Source organism: Oncorhynchus keta, chromosome 18 (genome assembly GCF_023373465.1).
Source record: "Oncorhynchus keta strain PuntledgeMale-10-30-2019 chromosome 18, Oket_V2, whole genome shotgun sequence".
Classification (NCBI taxonomy): Eukaryota; Metazoa; Chordata; class Actinopteri; order Salmoniformes; family Salmonidae; genus Oncorhynchus; species Oncorhynchus keta.
The window spans coordinates 34,329,110-34,346,915 of NC_068438.1; the positions used below are offsets into that span (position 1 = coordinate 34,329,110).

At 43.4% G+C, this 17,806-nt stretch overlaps 1 protein-coding gene across 1 annotated transcript in view; it reads left to right on the top strand.

Moving 5' to 3' along the window:
* The window catches only part of fat3a (FAT atypical cadherin 3a), a 411,491-nt gene that overhangs the window by 315,399 nt on the left and 78,286 nt on the right, over window positions 1-17,806 (top strand). Inside the window, 3 exon segments of the mRNA XM_052467975.1 lie at window positions 4,121-4,260; window positions 12,381-12,656; window positions 16,637-16,847. Coding sequence (XP_052323935.1) covers window positions 4,121-4,260; window positions 12,381-12,656; window positions 16,637-16,847 — 627 coding nt within the window.

Sequence of the window (17,806 nt, forward strand, 5' to 3'; positions counted from 1 at the left end):
AATCTAGACAGCTGGGTTCTATATATCAAGTCAATCTAGACAGCTGGGTTCTATATATCAAGTCAATCCAGACAGCTGGGTTCTATATATCAAGTCAATCTAGACAGCTGGTTTCTATATATCAAGTCAATCTAGACAGCTGGGTTCTATATATCAAGTCAATCTAGACAGCTGGGTTCTATATATCAAGTCAATCTAGAAAGCTGGGTTCTATATATCAAGTCAATCTAGACAGCTGGGTTCTATATATCAAGTCAATCTAGACAGCTGGGTTCTATATATCAAGTCAATCTAGACAGCTGGGTTCTATATATCAAGTCAATCTAGACAGCTGGGTTCTATATATCAAGTCAATCCATACCACGCATGACCATGACAATGATGCCAATTCAGTTTGATCCTGTGTCCCTTTTCTAGCCTATACCAATCAATCTCAGAAATCCCAGACTCTCCACTCAGCCTACACAATCGATCCCAGAACCTCCCCACTCTCTCAACCACGCACTATATCCTAGCCATTTTCTCAACCGATTGAAGCTAGTTAACGAAGCCGTTGTTGTACTCATTAACTAATTTCCGAACAGATTGACGCTTGTCCTCATTTCCCTCTTCTTTTGTTCATTTGCTTTGTTTTATCTGTTCACAACAAACGCTAAGTTCATCCCCTCCTCCTTCTTTGAAAGGAAGATAAATGTGCCTCTTTATCGGTTGTGCTGCCTGCCAGAGTGTTTTTAAGCACTGGAGCGGCTTTCCTTACTAATCTGAATGGAGAGACTGAGGGAAGCAATTTTAGCGTTCAACAGAGGGTTTAATAACAGCCTTGTTGCGGAGGATTCCGTTTCCCTTCTATAATTTGGTGGAAGGGAACTGTTATTTTTCCATCTGCCCGGTTGCTGCCGTGCCAAACCTCAGTTCCTCCTTTCCCGAAATGGAGCGTTTGGTTGGTTGGGTCATATAGGATGGCTCCAGACAGACAGACAGACAGACAGACAGACAGACAGACAGACAGACAGACAGACAGACAGACAGACAGACAGACAGACAGACTCACAGACAGACAGACAGATCCTTCTGAAGCCTCCATGGTTGGATTTTAATTCTCTTGAATGGCTTATTTTTCTTAATACTGTACACTTTCCTTTATTTTCATGTACACTATATATAGACAAAAGTATGTGGACACCCCATTGAAATTAGTAGATTGGGCTATTTCAGCACACTCGTAGCTGACAGGCGTATAAAATCAAGCGCATTGCCATGCAATCTCCATAGACAAAAATGTGCAGTAGAATGGCCTTACTGAAGAGCTCAGTGACCTTCAACGTGGCACAGTCATAAGATGCCACCTTTCCAACAAGGCAGTTCGTCAAACTTCTGCCCTGGTCAACTGTAAGTGCTGTTATTGTGAAGTGGAAACGTCTAGGAGCATCAACGGCTCAGCCACAAAGAGGTAGACCTCACAAGCTCACAGAATGGGACCGCCAAGTGCTGAAGCACGTAGCGAGTAAAAATGGTCTGTTCTTGGTTGCAATACTGTCTACCGAGTTCCAAAGGGCCTCTGGAAGCAACGTCAGAGCAAGAACTGTTCGCCGGGATCTTCATGAAATAGGTTTCGATGGCCGAGCAGCCACACACAAGCCTAAGATCACCATGCGAATGCCAAGCGTCGACTGGAGGGGTGTATAACTCGCAGCCATTGGACTCTGGAGCAGTGGAAACGCGTTCTCTGGAGTGATGAATCACGCTTCACCATCTGGCAGTCCTACAGACAAATCTGGGTTTGGCAGATGCCAGGAAAATACTACCTGCCCTAATGTATAGTGCCAACTGTAAAGTTTGGTGCAGGAGGAATAATGGGCTGTTTTTCATGGTTTGGGCTAGGCCCCTTAGTTCCAGTGATGGGAAATCTTAACGCAACAGCATAAAATTACATTCTAGACGATTTTGTATATCCAACTCTGTGGCAACAGTTTGGGGAAGACCCTTTCCTGTTTCAGCATGACAATGCCCCTGTGCACAAAGCGAGGTCCATACAAAAATGGTTGGTCGAGATCGGTGTGGAAGAACTTGACTGGCCTGCACAGAGCCCTGACCTCAACCCCATCGAACACCTTTGGTATAATTTGGAACACAGACTGCGAGCCAGGCCTAATCGCCCAACATCAGTGCCCAATCTCACTAATGCTCTTCTGGCTGAATTTAAGCAAGACCCAGCAGCAATGTTCCAACATCTAGTGGAAAGCCTTCCCAGCTTCCCGGCTGTTATAGCAGCAAAGGGGGGACCAACTCAATATTAATGCCCATGATTTTGGAATGTGATGTATGACGAGCAGGTGTCCACCACATACCTTTCGTCATGTAGTGTATATTGCACTCCTCTAATGAGTGTAAAATCATCTGGTCCGACGGATATGATGCTAATCAGCATACTGAACCGTAAAAGCACTAGATTACTGTTAGCGGAAGTGAAGGGAAAGAGACAGGGAGTGTGGCTGTTTTTCATTTCTTCCTTCTGCACATCTTTTGAGGAAAGCTATTAGGACCAAATCACTGGAGTTGTAATGATTTAAGAGACAGATGATAGAGAGCTGAAAGTGTTTAGTGGTGGAGTGTTATAGCCTTAGTTGGTGCTGGGCTGAGGTCATGGCTTTATTAAACAGAAACACCAGGGAGGAATCCCATTGAGTCTGCACCTCGAGTACACTCACACACAACCTCACACACACAATCTCATTCATTCACACATGCTCATTCATGTAGTATACACACAGGCATGCAGACAAGCAGGCACACACAGACACCCACACACATACAACACGCATACACACACACACACTCCGGACCCTTACATCGCACTTAAAAATGACATTCCCACACTCTGAGCTGTGAGTTGGTATCCACATGAGGCCAAAATGTCCATGTAAATCAATTAGGTACCAGAGATGAGGCTGTGGTTTAATTACAGCCGGTGTGGTCTCATTTCAGACTCAGGCCCATTCACGGCTGGAGCTCCATTGACACAGGCTCTGTTAATTCAGTCTTTCAGGGCTCTGTTAATTCAGTCTTTCAGGGCTCTATTAATTCAGTCTTTCAGGGCCCTGTTAATTCAGTCTTTCAGGGCTCTGTTAATTCAGTATTTTAGGGCTCTGTTAATTCAGTCTGTGGGCTCTGTTAATTCAGTCTTTCAGGGCTCTGTTAATTCAGTCTTTCAGGGCTCTGTTAATTCAGTCTGTGGGCTCTGTTAATTCAGTCTTTCAGGGCTCTGTTAATTCAGTCTTTCAGGGCTCTGTTAATTCAGTCTTTCAGGGCCCTGTTAATTCAGTCTTTCAGGGCTCTGTTAATTCAGTATTTTAGGGCTCTGTTAATTCAGTCTGTGGGCTCTGTTAATTCAGTCTTTCAGGGCTCTGTTAATTCAGTCTGTGGGCTCTGTTAATTCAGTCTTTCAGGGCTCTGTTAATTCAGTCTTTCAGGGCTCTGTTAATTCAGTCTGTGGGCTCTGTTAATTCAGTCTTTCAGGGCTCTGTTAATTCAGTCTTTCAGGGCTCTGTTAATTCAGTCTGTGGGCTCTGTTAATTCAGTCTTTCAGGGCTCTGTTAATTCAGTCTGTGGGCTCTGTTAATTCAGTCTTTCAGGGCTCTGTTAATTCAGTCTTTCAGGGCTCTGTGAACCTAGTAATTACTCACAGATTGGTTGGAAGATACACACACACACACACACTTGTATTTGTGATCCGAGTGATTGTGCATGCCCGCTCCCTGTTAGATTATTTGTGTATGCTTTTGTGTGTAATGTTGTATTTGTGTGTAATGTTGTATTTGTGTGTGTTTGTGTCTATTTATGTATTCCCTGGCAGAGAGCCAGGAATCGTTCAGGTCATACACTCCCCACAGTACTGTCACACTCACAATTCAGTGTGTTTCCCTGTTTTTCACTATCACAGACCCATACACTTTATTAAAATGTAGGTTTGTGTGTGTGAGGTAGAGAGAGAAGAAGCGTGTGTGAGTGATTGAGTGAGAACTTTTGTGAAAGAGAAAAGAGAGCGAGAGATGAATTAACCAGTCCCCCCCCCCCTCTGTCTCTAACCCTCTCTGCTCTCTATCCCCCCCCTCCTGGCCAGGTGGTAACACTGACAGCTTGTTTGACATAGAAAAGGGTGTGGGCACCATCATCATCGCTAAGCCACTAGACGCTGAGCAGCGCTCCTTCTACAACATGACTGTGGAGGTGACGGACGGGACCAACTCTGCAGCCACACAGGTAGCTGATGACACAACATTTAGTTATTCTCAGAAAGAGACACATCTATTACCTGTGTGTGTTGATTTTGGAATGCGTAAGTTAATGTGGCACTGTTAGTATTGTGTTCTGTAGCTTGCTACCACCTGTACATCTGAACACTCATAAATGCACCCTCACGCACACCCTCAAAAAGTACATGATAAACCACATGCATGCTACCAATGTTTACTTTTGTAACCACAGACACAGACCTCGCCTTCATGGACAGACGCTACACTCTTATTTTGCCCAAGGACATTATGTTTTGAACTTTTTTCATCAGCCATTTTGAAAAACGTCTTTAGATGGTGTGATGGATGGCGTCACATTGTCACATGAATTATGGCATCTGGCGTGTCAAGAACCTATTCCAGTGATCAGAACACGGCAAACGGTGATAATTAGCAGTGTAATTGTCTCTCTGACCCCTGCGTCTAATTCCTCTGTTTGTACAGAGGTCATTAGCCTCCCCTGTCCTGTTCTGCCATGTCCTGTCCTGTCCTGTTCTGCCATGTCCTGTCATGTTCTGCCATGTCCTGTCCTGTTCTGCCATGTCCTGTCCTGTTCTGTTCTGCCATGTCCTGTCCTGTTCTGCCATGTCCTGTCCTGTTCTGTTCTGCCATGTCCTGTCCTGTTCTGCCATGTCCTGTCCTGTTCTGCCATATCCTGTCATGTTCTGCCATGTCCTGTCCTGTTCTGCCATGTCCTGTCCTGTTCTGTTCTGCCATGTCCTGTCCTGTTCTGCCATGTCCTGTCCTGTTCTGCCATGTCCTGTCCTGTCCTGTTCTGCCATGTCCTGTCCTGTTCTGCCATGTCCTGTCCTGTCATGTTCTGCCATGTCCTGTCCTGTTCTGCCATGTCCTGTCCTGTCATGTTCTGCCATGTCCTGTCCTGTTCTGCCATGTCCTGTCCTGTTCTGCCATGTCCTGTCCTGTTCTGCCATGTCCTGTCCTGTTCTGCCATGTCCTGTCCTGTCCTGTTCTGCCATGTCCTGTCATGTCCTGTTCTGCCATGTCCTGTCCTGTTCTGCCATGTCCTGTCCTGTCCTGTTCTGCCATGTCCTGTCCTGTTCTGTTCTGCCATGTCCTGTCCTGTTCTGCCATGTCCTGTCCTGTCCTGTTCTGCCATGTCCTGTCATGTCCTGTTCTGCCATGTCCTGTCCTGTTCTGCCATGTCCTGTCCTGTTCTGCCATGTCCTGTCCTGTTCTGTCATGTCCTGTCCTGTTCTGCCATGTCCTGTCCTGTCCTGTTCTGCCATGTCCTGTCATGTCCTGTTCTGCCATGTCCTGTCCTGTTCTGCCATGTCCTGTCCTGTCCTGTTCTGCCATGTCCTGTCCTGTTCTGTTCTGCCATGTCCTGTCCTGTTCTGCCATGTCCTGTCCTGTCCTGTTCTGCCATGTCCTGTCCTGTTCTGTTCTGCCATGTCCTGTCCTGTTCTGCCATGTCCTGTCCTGTCCTGTTCTGCCATGTCCTGTCCTGTTCTGCCATGTCCTGTCCTGTTCTGCCATGTCCTGTCCTGTTCTGTTCCTTCGCACTGTTCAGGCTGTGATTGAACGGTCCAAAAACGATTGTTAGTGTGTAAACTGAGCTAGTGTGAAGATTCTTTATCAGTCTCTGTTTGAGTTAGGAGTGCCATGTTCTATAGTGGGTTGGACATTATGATGATAGAGAAGTATCCCATTTTAAATTGATAAGAAATATACCGGTATATCTTATTACCCTTTCCTCTGTTAGAGGTCCTGTCATCTACAATGTGTGTTCATTGTGTGTTAAGTGCAGAAGTTGACTGTGGCAGAACAGGACACACACAGTGGAATGGATTAGCATTTGTATAGAGCGGAAGGGATTGCACTGACATACAGAATGTGCTTGCAAGACACCTTATAATTTCCCTGTGACAGTCCGTACAACGCGTATGTCACTCTACCTGTTCCCTCCGTTGTCATTTTCAGGGCCAGTGCTTTTCAATAGCCAGACATTAGGCCTGCGAAACGGACACATTAACACATATCAGTTTTGCTCATAGGTCTGTCATGTTCCTATGGTGCATGGCGTTGTTTCTGTAATGCGTTCTGTGACTAGGTGACAGGGAAACTGGTTCCCTGGTGAAAAGGATAGTGATTAATATGAACACATTCACACATACATGTACTGTAGGTTTGGTTCACTTTCAGTTTATCACATTATTTACCCCCCCTCCGTCTTTCATCCCTCTCTCCCTCTCTCCCTCTATTCGTTCAGAATGATAGCTGGAGGGAAATGTAACTGAGCTTTACTGCTGTGTGCCCTGAAAGGGAGAGCCAACCCACTGGGTACAGAAGTCAATTCAACATCTGTTCCATGTTGGTTCAATGTCATGTCATTGAAATGACAACATTGATTCAACCAGCGTGTGCCCAGTGGGAATCCCCATTAAGTACAGAGGTCTAATTGCTAGCTAGGGCACAGGAAGCTATACACATCCTGTTTCAGCTACTCTCTATTCATTCTGAGTAACTCCTTCTGTTTCAGTTGGTCCATTATGCCAATGTTGCACCCTGTGTGAAGGTACCTGTTCACAATGTCCAAACCCCCTTGCTATTCATTCCAATACACACACACACCCCTGCAAGATAGTCTTGTGTAGCTCAGTTGGTTAGAGCATGGTGCTTGCAGCGCCAGTGTTGTGGGTTTGATTCCCATGGGGGATTAGTATGAAAAATGTATAAAAATGTATTCACTCACTACTTCAAATCAAATGTATTGGTCACGTACACATATTTAGCAAATGTTATTGTAGCGAAATACTCGCTCTGGATAAGAGCGTCTGCTAAATTACAACAAAAAATTTAAATGCAAGATATGCTGACTAAATCCCTATGGGTGTACGCACGTATCCTCCCGGCCCACACACACACCTGTAAGACGTGCTGACAGTAGAGCCAGTCATGAGAGTCTGGGCTGAGTTCCCTTCTTCAACATCACAGATGGAGCGTCAGCGTGATGCCCAATGGGGGAAATCTCCACTGTTCACCGGCAGGAAGACAGCTGCTGCTTCTGTCTTATATTTAGCCTTCTCTGCCGCCCTTCTTACGCAACACAACAGCCTTTGTCACCGGCGGTGGGAATCTGCTGTTCTTGATTCACAAGGTTTCCATGAGTCATCAACCATCAACACAGTACATGACACGCAACGCAACAAGCACGTCAGCAAACATGGTGCATATAAATACATTCTTGTGAATTTGCTATTCATTTAAATGTTTCTAGGCTTATGTAGCCAAATTGTATCTATGATCTTATTATCCTTCATGGTTTTTATATGTTCTATTTATATCTATAATTAACCAATGATATCAAGCCACACCCAGCCATGATTACAGACACCTGTGACAAACAGTGTGACAAAACCTGCCAACGCGTAACAAGCAACCAGCAGTCATGAAATCCTCCATGATGTGACACAAACTCACTCGCACTTTCTCCTTCGTTATATTTCCCCTATATCTGTTTTCTCTTTCATTAAACACCTTTTCTCTCTTGTCAGTTTTTCGGTGCTGCTCTTATCTTGTTTTTTCTCTCTCAATCTATCTTATTTTTTTATCTCCCAACTCCTTTGAAATGATATAAACTAGCGACCTGCAGTGTTTGTCATTATACCCTGATGAAGACATTTGATTTGATTTGATTTGAAGACAGCTTGTCTGTCCAAAACGTTGGTTATTTAAACAATAAGGCACTAGGGGTTTTGGTATATGGCCAATTAGGGTTGCACATTTTGGGGAAGATTCAGAGGTGGGAATAAACAGGAATATATGGGAATGAATGTGAAAATATGGGAATTAACAGAAATACATGCAAATTAATATAAATACCATTAAATGTAGATGTTTTCTGCATTGGATATATTAACCATATCATATGGAGACAGAAACATAAACCTTTTACTTTATCATAGTAGACATAATTGCAAATGATTAAATCCTTCCAATAGAAATAAAAATAAAAAATTGTTTCGAATTCAACTTTAATTAAATGAGTTGACTCTTCACATGGGATGATTTCACTTAACACTGAAAGGGAATATTGAATGATCCCCAATGATCCATCGCATCTCCCAAAGACGTTTTTGACATACATCTGTAAAATGATAGTCTTGAAACGAAAGCTTTGGTTGTCTTCCTCTCAGGCTTCCATGTCTTCTCCCTGGACCTCCTCAATGTCCACGTCAATATCCACCTTCACTGTCACTATCCAATCTTTTTGAGGATGGCCTAGTTGTCAAGATCAAAAAGCCTTACATTTGCCCAGATGGCCACCAACTTTTCAACCCTTGTATTGGTCAGCATGTTGCGTGCTTTGGTGTGTGTGTTCCCAAACAAGGACCAGTTGCACTCTGAGGTGGCTGATGTTGGTGGAATTTGGAGGGTGATGGAGGCCACAGGGCAAAGCCTAAGATCCACAAAGTCCCTTCCACCAGGTGGCTGATGAGATATGTTGGCACGAGTGTCATATTGCATCTCCATTCCAAAGCCCTTGCTTGGAAGTGTACTTCGCCAGACTACCAGGATCCTTGCTCTCATCCAGGCCAAGGTGGCGAGACATGGTAGTGATGACACCATACGCCTTGTTGCTCTCTACACCAGACAGGATGCTCTTGCCAGCATACTTGGGGTCCAACATGTACGCTGCGGCGTGTATGAGCTTCAGGCAAAAGTCTTCACGCTTTTTGATGTATTTCAGAACTGCAGTTTCCTCTGCTTGGCGCAACAGTGAAATGGGCAGGGCAGTACGGATTTCTTCTCTTACATCTGCATGCAGAGTCTGAACATCAGACAGGATGGCATTGTCTCCCTCAGTCCGTGCAATGGCTACTGCAATAGGTTGCAGGCTGCTTACCACTCTCTCCCAAAATACATCATCCAGGAGGATCCTCTTGATGGGGCTGTCCATATCGTCAGACTGTGGTATGGCCATTTCTTGGAGAGACTCCTTCCCCTCCAGGAGACTGTCAAACATGATAACAACACCACCCCAAAGGTTGTTGCCTGGCAGCTTCAATGTGGTGCTCTTATTCTTTTCACTTTAATTGGTGAGTTAGATTGCTGCTATAACTTGATGACCCTTCACATACAGTGCCTTGCAAAAGTATTCGGCCCCCTTGAACTTTGCGACCTTTTGCCACATTTCAGGCTTCACACATAAAGACATAAAACTGTATTTTTTTGTGAAGAATCAACAACAAGTGGGACACAATCATGAAGTGGAACGACATTTATTGGACATTTCAAACTTTTTTAACAAATCAAAAACTGAAAAATTGGGCGTGCAAAATTATTCAGCCCCCTTAAGTTAATACTTTGTAGCGCCACCTTTTGCTGCGATTACAGCTGTAAGTCGCTTGGGGTATGTCTCTATCAGTTTTGCACATCGAGAGACTGACATTTTTTCCCATTCCTCCTTGCAAAACAGCTCGAGCTCAGTGAGGTTGGATGGAGAGTTAGAAATGATTTAAACACACTTTGCTGTAGGTTACTATTTACTAGTTAACAAAAAATAATGTATGTCGTATAAAATATATTCACCCCACCCAGTATTGTAATAAAAACTTACAAGAAAGCATATAGTCATTGGCTCAGACAGTGTAGTAGTTTGGGCTCAATAGCATCTCATTAGTGTGCAAGATCTTGAGAATCAGCTGTACATGTGATGGAAAAAATGCACTGTGCATGCAGAGGGTTGCAATTCCATTGAGTTGGGGATAGTTTAACCAAAATATTCCACAAGACCTAGAATTGCCTTTTGTGTATCCCACAAAAATGGTTCTCTGTTACAAGCCAACTTTTTGATGAATTTAAGCAAAATTCCCAAAATTCCCAGGCTTAACTTCCCATGGCTAAGGGCTGTTCTTAGGCATGGAGTGACTGTACACAGCCCTTAGCCGTGGTATATCAGCCATATACCACAAATCCCTGAGGTGCCTTATTGCTTTTATAAACTGGTTACCAATGTAATTAGAGAAGTAAAAATAAATGTTTTGTCATACCTGTGACATACGGTCTGATATACCACGGCTGCCAGCCAATCAGCATTCAGGGCTCAAACCACCAAGTTTATCATTTGTTATTAAATCACTGCATCTGTGCTCCTAGAGTGTTCGGTTCTCCTTTTCTTTTTCAAGTATATAAATACATGAACTGAAAAAACGTGGTAATAGTTGTGACAGATTTGTGAATATGTACTGTATGACATGGAACTGAATATAGTATCTGACTGAATGCACAGTACCAGTCAAAAGTTTGGACACCTACTCATTCAAGGTTTTTCTTTATTTTTACTACAATGTATAATAATAGTGAAGACATCAAAACTGTGAAATTATACACATGGAATCATGTAGTAACCAAAAAAGTGTTCATCAAATCTAAATATATTTTATATTTGAGATTCTTCAAAGTAGCCACCCTTTGCCTTGATGACAGCTTTGCACACTCTTGTCATTCTCTCAACCAGCTTCACCTTGAATACTTTTCCAACAGTCTTGAAAGACTTTTCCTTCACTCTGCGGTCCAACTCATCCCAAACCATCTCAATTGGGTTGAGGTCTGGTGATTGTGGAGGCCAGATCATCTGATGCAGCACTCCGTCACTCTCCTTGGTAAAATAGCCCTTACACAGCCTGGATGAGTGTTGTGTCATTGTCCTGTTGAAAACCAGATGATAGTCGCACTAAGTGCAAACCAGATGGGATGGCGTATCACTGCAGAATACTGTGGTAGCCATGCTGGTTAAGTGTGCCTTGAATTCTAAATAAATCACTGACAGTGTCACCAGCAAAGCACCCCCACACCTCCTCCTCCATGCTTCACTCACGATGTGGACCACACAAGTGGAGATCATCCATTCACCTACTCTGCGCCTCACAAAGACACGGCGGTTGGAACCAGAAATCTCAAATTTGTAAACATCATACCAAAGGACAGATTTCCATTGCTCGTGTTTCTTGGCCCAAGCAAGTCTCTTCTTATTTTTGGTGTCCTTTAGTAGTGGTTTCTTTGCAGCAATTTGAACATGAAGGCCTGATTCACGCAGTCTCCTCTGAACAGGTGATATTGAGATGTGTATGTTACTAGAACTGTGTGAAGCAGAGAAGGGGCGGCAGGTATCCTAGTGGTTAGAGCCTTGGGCCAGTAACCAAAGGTTGCCAGATCGAATCCCCAAGCTGAAGAGGTAAAAATATGTCATTCTGCCCCTGAATAAGGCAGTTAACAAACTGTTCCTAGGCTGTCATTGTAAATTTGTTCCCAACTGACTTGCCTAGTTAAATATATATATATTTTTAAATCGTTTATTTGGGTTGCAATTTCGGAGACTGGTAACTCTAATGAGCTTATCTTCTACCGCAGAGCTTATCCTCTACAGCTCTCATGAGGGGTCGCCCTCATGAGAGCCAGTCTCATCGTAGCGCTTGATGGTTTTTGCGACTGCACTTGAAGAAACGTTCAAAGGTGTTGACATTTTCAGGATTGACTGACCTTCATGTATTAAAGTAATGATGGACTGTTGTTTCTCTTTGCTTTTTTGAGCTGTTCTTGCCATAATATGGACTTAGCCCTATTTGGCAAAAGGCCATCTTCTGTATACCACCCCTACCTTGTCACAACACAACTGTTTGGCTTAAACGCATTAAGAAGGAAAGAAACTCTACAAATGAACTTTAAACAAGGCTCACCTGTTAATTGAAATGCGTTCCAGGTGACTACCTCATGAAGCTGGTTGAGAGAATGCCAAGAGTGTGAAAAGCTGTCATCAAGGCGAAGGGTGGCGTCTTTGAAGAATCTCAAATATGAAATATATTTGGATTGATTTAACAGTTTTTTGTTTGTTACATGATTCCATATGTGTTGTTTTATAGTTTTGTTGTCTTCACTATTATTCTACAATGTAGATAATAGTCCAAATAAAGATTAGGTGTGTCTAAACGTATCAATGGTATTGTATAGGTTATGGCCTACCCTTCACTCCACTGAAGACTGAAAACAAAACGCTTGTGTGGTCTAGTACTATGACATATTGGCCTCACCCTACCCACAACCCCCATCTCTCCCTCTCCTTTTCAGGTCCACATCACAGTGTTGGACAACAATGACAACGCACCTGTCTTCTCTCAACCCACCTATGACATCACCATCTCTGAGGACACACCCCCGGAGACGGAGGTGGTCCAGGTGTTAGCGTCGGACCGGGACGAGCACCACCGCCTCACCTACTCCCTCCAAAGCGCCATCGACCCCTCCAGCCTGCGTCTGTTTCGTATAGACCCCATCATTGGCACGGTGTATACTACAGAGAGACTCGACCACGAGGCTAGAGCACAACACATCCTCACTGTCATGGTAAGAGACTGATACCATTACTGTTGTATCAAATATGGTTTGGTCATCTTGGTCAAATCAAATTGTATTATTCACATGCACTGACAGTGAAATGCTTACTTACGAGCCCCTAACCAACAATGTTGTTAAAAAAAATATATGGATAAGAATAAGAAATAAAAGTAGCAAGTAATTAAAGGGCAGCTGTAAAATAACAATAGTGAGACTATATACAGGGGGTACCGGTACAGAGTCAATCTCGTTGTAAGAGACGATTCCATTCGTGTTATTTGGTCACATTCCCTTAAGATTCTGCATGAAAATCCCTCCGTTGGTCATGGATGTGTTGAAACTGTCAGAGGAGGAATGAAAAGAAAAGAATGGGAAAGGAGAGGAGAGCGGAAAGGACCTGTAGAGATGCAGAGTGGGCCTAGGGCATTATCTTTATTCCAGCAGCTTAATATTCTAATGTGACACAGCTCTCCTGCAAGAGACAGACTACTTCTATGTCTGTGTTCTCATTTTACCTGAACTCATCATTAAGCAGTTACACTAATTACTGAGAGCAATGAACCAACGTCTCACCCTCGTCAGGGGAATGAGACGGTTTAAGGAACCATGACTGCGTTTGTGTGTGTGTTGGGGAGAGCGATAAAAGCAATTTGTGAATGAGAGATGTGAGAGTGATCTGACTGGAACTGTTTTGTGTTGGTTGGGAGAGTGTTAGGTGTATTTGTGTGTGTGTGGGTGTGTGGAGTCAGGCTGTGTGTGTGTGTTTAGTTCTAAAATGATTCATCCTCATTCACTCTGTTTTACTTACTTTCCTCTGGTTCAGTGGGTAGGTAACATAGGAAATGAATGCTCATCCTACCACTGTAGTTGTACTGTTTTCTCAAATCTCGAAGAAATGTAATTATCGATGAAATGTAGTCATTTTGAATTTTATCATATCGCGTTGATAAGCGAGGTAGGAACGTCTGCCTGACATTCTTTATGAGGGAAAATATATATATATATTTTTTTTTCAGTTTTAGGCGGGCGCACTGATTTAATTTGTGAAATCTACAGGTAGATAGTATCTTTAATATCTGTCATTTGGTGTGCCCATGACAGTGCCTGCTGTGCTGGAACCAGGTATGTTTGCACATCTGTACATGTATAGTATAGGCTACAATATGATCAGTAGCTCATAATTGTAACATCTTCCTGCACAAAATAGATAAGAGGTCTAACAATATAAATATAAATTGACTACACATAACCACTACAGAGTCTAAGATAACGGTTTCCAAACACTACACATAACCACTACAGAGTCTAAGATAACGGTTTCCAAACACTACACATAACCACTACAGAGTCTAAGATAACGGTTCCCAAACACTACACATAACCACCACAGAGTCTAAGATAACGGTTCCCAAACACTACACATAACCACTACAGAGTCTAAGATAACGGTTCCCAAACACTACACATAACCACTACAGAGTCTAAGATAACGGTTCCCAAACACTACACATAACCACTACAGAGTCTAAGATAACGGTTCCCAAACACTACACATAACCACCACAGAGTCTAAGATAACGGTTCCCAAACACTACACATAACCACTACAGAGTCTAAGATAACGGTTCCCAAACACTACACATAACCACTACAGAGTCTAAGATAACGGTTCCCAAACACTACACATAACCACTACAGAGTCTAAGATAACGGTTTCCAAACACTACACATAACCACTAGAGTCTAAGATAACGGTTCCCAAACACTACACATAACCACTACAGAGTCTAAGATAACGGTTTCCAAACACTACACATAACCACTACAGAGTCTAAGATAACGGTTCCCAAACACTACACATAACCACTACAGAGTCTAAGATAACGGTTCCCAAACACTACACATAACCACTACAGAGTCTAAGATAACGGTTCCCAAACACTACACATAACCACTACAGAGTCTAAGATAACGGTTCCCAAACACTACACATAACCACTACAGAGTCTAAGATAACGGTTCCCAAACACTACACATAACCACTACAGAGTCTAAGATAACGGTTCCCAAACACTACACATAACCACTACAGAGTCTAAGATAACGGTTCCCAAACACTACACATAACCACTACAGAGTCTAAGATAACGGTTCCCAAACACTACACATAACCACTACAGAGTCTAAGATAACGGTTCCCAAACACTACACATAACCACTACAGAGTCTAAGATAACGGTTCCCAAACACTACACATAACCACTACAGAGTCTAAGATAACGGTTCCCAAACACTACACATAACCACTACAGAGTCTAAGATAACGGTTCCCAAACACTACACATAACCACTACAGAGTCTAAGATAACGGTTCCCAAACACTACACATAACCACTACAGAGTCTAAGATAACGGTTCCCAAACACTACACATAACCACTACAGAGTCTAAGATAACGGTTCCCAAACACTACACATAACCACTACAGAGTCTAAGATAACGGTTCAGAACAGACACAACAGACACAGACAGAACATACACAGACAGAACAGACACGACAGACACCGCAGACACAGGCAGAACAGACAGAACAGACACAGGCAGAACAGACACAGACAAGCACAGGCAGAACAGACAGACAGAACAGGCACCGCAGACACAGACAGAACAGACAGAACAGAACAGAACAGACACAGGCATGCACAGGCAGACACAGACATGGGCAGAACAGACACAGGCAGAACAGACACAGACAGGCACAGGCAGACACAGACAGAACAGACACAGGCACAGGCAGACACAGACAGAACAGACACAGGCACAGGCAGAACAGACCGAACAGACACAGACAGGCACAGGCAGACACAGACACAGGCAGAACAGACACAGACAGAACCGACACAGGCAGACACAGACAGAACAGACACAGCCAGAACAGACACAGGCACAGGCAGACACAGACAGAACAGACACAGGCACAGGCAGACACAGGCACAGGCAGAACAGACCGAACAGACACAGACAGAACAGACACAGGCACAGGCAGACACAGACAGAACAGACACAGGCAGACACAGACAGAACAGACACAGGCACAGGCAGACACAGACAGGCACAGGCAGAACAGACACAGGCACAGGCAGACACAGACAGGCACAGACAGAACAGACACAGGCACAGGCAGACACAGACAGGCACAGGCAGAACAGACACAGACAGGCACAGGCAGATACAGACACAGGCAGAACAGACACAGATAGGCACATGCAGACACAGACAGAACAGACACAGGCAGACACAGACACAGACAGGCACAGGCAGAACAGACCGAACAGACACAGACAGGCACAGGCAGACACAGACACAGACAGAACAGATCTATTGTCTCCAATGGACCCAGTGATCGTCCGCCTACCACTTCCTCAGTACCATAACACCCTTCAGTCTAGGGTTATTATATCACTCCTAGGCCCATTGGGTTGTGTTAAGTGTGTTGAACTAGCCAGCGTTTCATAATACCGCCAGCAGAGCTAGCGCTAATTCTGATGCTAATGCTGGTTCTATTAATACTCACCCTGTGTGGCGCCTCGTATGAGACAAGCTTTTTCTCTGATCCCATTCTCTTGTTGTGGAGAGTCTCGCATCGGGGCATAAATATACATCTCATTAGCCCTCTAATTCTCATCTGCTCTCCCGATGACGGGATTAGTCCGTTCCAAAAGACCCATAATGGTTTGCAGTGACACTCCCTTTTCATTTCATGGAAAGTTAAATCTTCAGTACATGTTTTCAAGCGAAACTCCAGTAATGCTGTCCTATTGAGTCTATGTGTTTGTTTATTCTTTGCCGTAAAATAGAAAGCTATTTTGTAATACGCAACTGTTTATTTTGCCTCATGCCAGTTATATAATGAGAAATGTAGTTGTGTCAGATCTAATGCTATACACCTGTATTAGTAGACCAATGATTAGAAAACATTTCTCCCTCAGGTAAAAGACCAGGAGTTTCCATACAGGAGGAACCTGGCCCGAGTGTTGGTGGATGTGGAGGATGTTAATGACCATGTCCCAGTGTTCACCAGCGCTCTGTACGAGGGTTCGGTCTATGAGTCTGCAGCAGTGGGCTCTGCTGTGCTCCAGGTGACTGCCCTGGACAAAGACAAGGGAGAGAACGCAGAACTCCTCTATACCATGGAATCAGGTGAGCAACTATACAAATGGCTTTGTAATTAAACAATAAGGCCTGAGGAGGTGTGGTATATGGCCAATATACCACGGCTAAGGGCTGTTCTTATGCATGACGTACGTAACATGGGGTACCTGGACACAGCACTTAGCCGTGGTATATTGGCCATATACCACAAATCCCTGAGGAGCCTAATTACTATTATAAACTGTTTACCAATGTAATTAGAGCAGTGAAAATAAATGTTTTGCCATACCCATTGTATACTGTCTGATATACCACAGCTTTCAGGCAATCAACATTCAGAGCTCGAACTGCCCGGGTTTATAATAAGAGTTTTAGAACTATCAAAAGAATAAGGTGTGTCTAACTATACATAGATATAGACCAGGGGTCTCCAACCTTTTCTAGCATGAGAGCTACTTTTAAAAAAGGAAACATTGCACAAGCTATTTTTTTTTTTCCCGGGTCCTTAGTATACCTGGTCAAAATAATGGTTAATAATCCATCCAAATGTGAGATTTTCACAAATTCTGTTTTCTCAGTAAACCTTTTTTATTATTTTAGATTTATGTTTTACTCGCAAAATAAAAACAATTAATAGAGAAACAATAAAATGGGATGTCATATCATGCTTACATCCCATCAGAAGACCATTTTCTAGGGGGTCTGGAAAAAACGAAAATTGATTTTTGAGTATAATTTAATTACACATCTGGCCCTTTAATTGCCGTCTAATGTGTGGAATGTGCCGTTCGAGCGATGGTTCTGTACTGCTGCTACACATTTCATGGCAAAGTTAGAAAATAATAAATACAATTTATATACTTACTCATGATATACTTCTGCCAGGTAAACCTACTTTGTAGTTAACATTTCATTGACAATGTTTTGGGGAAAGTATGCCCGTGAAAATTGCATGTACTTTCAGAATTGTTTGGCAAACTACTTATAGGTGGGTGGACCCCTGATAG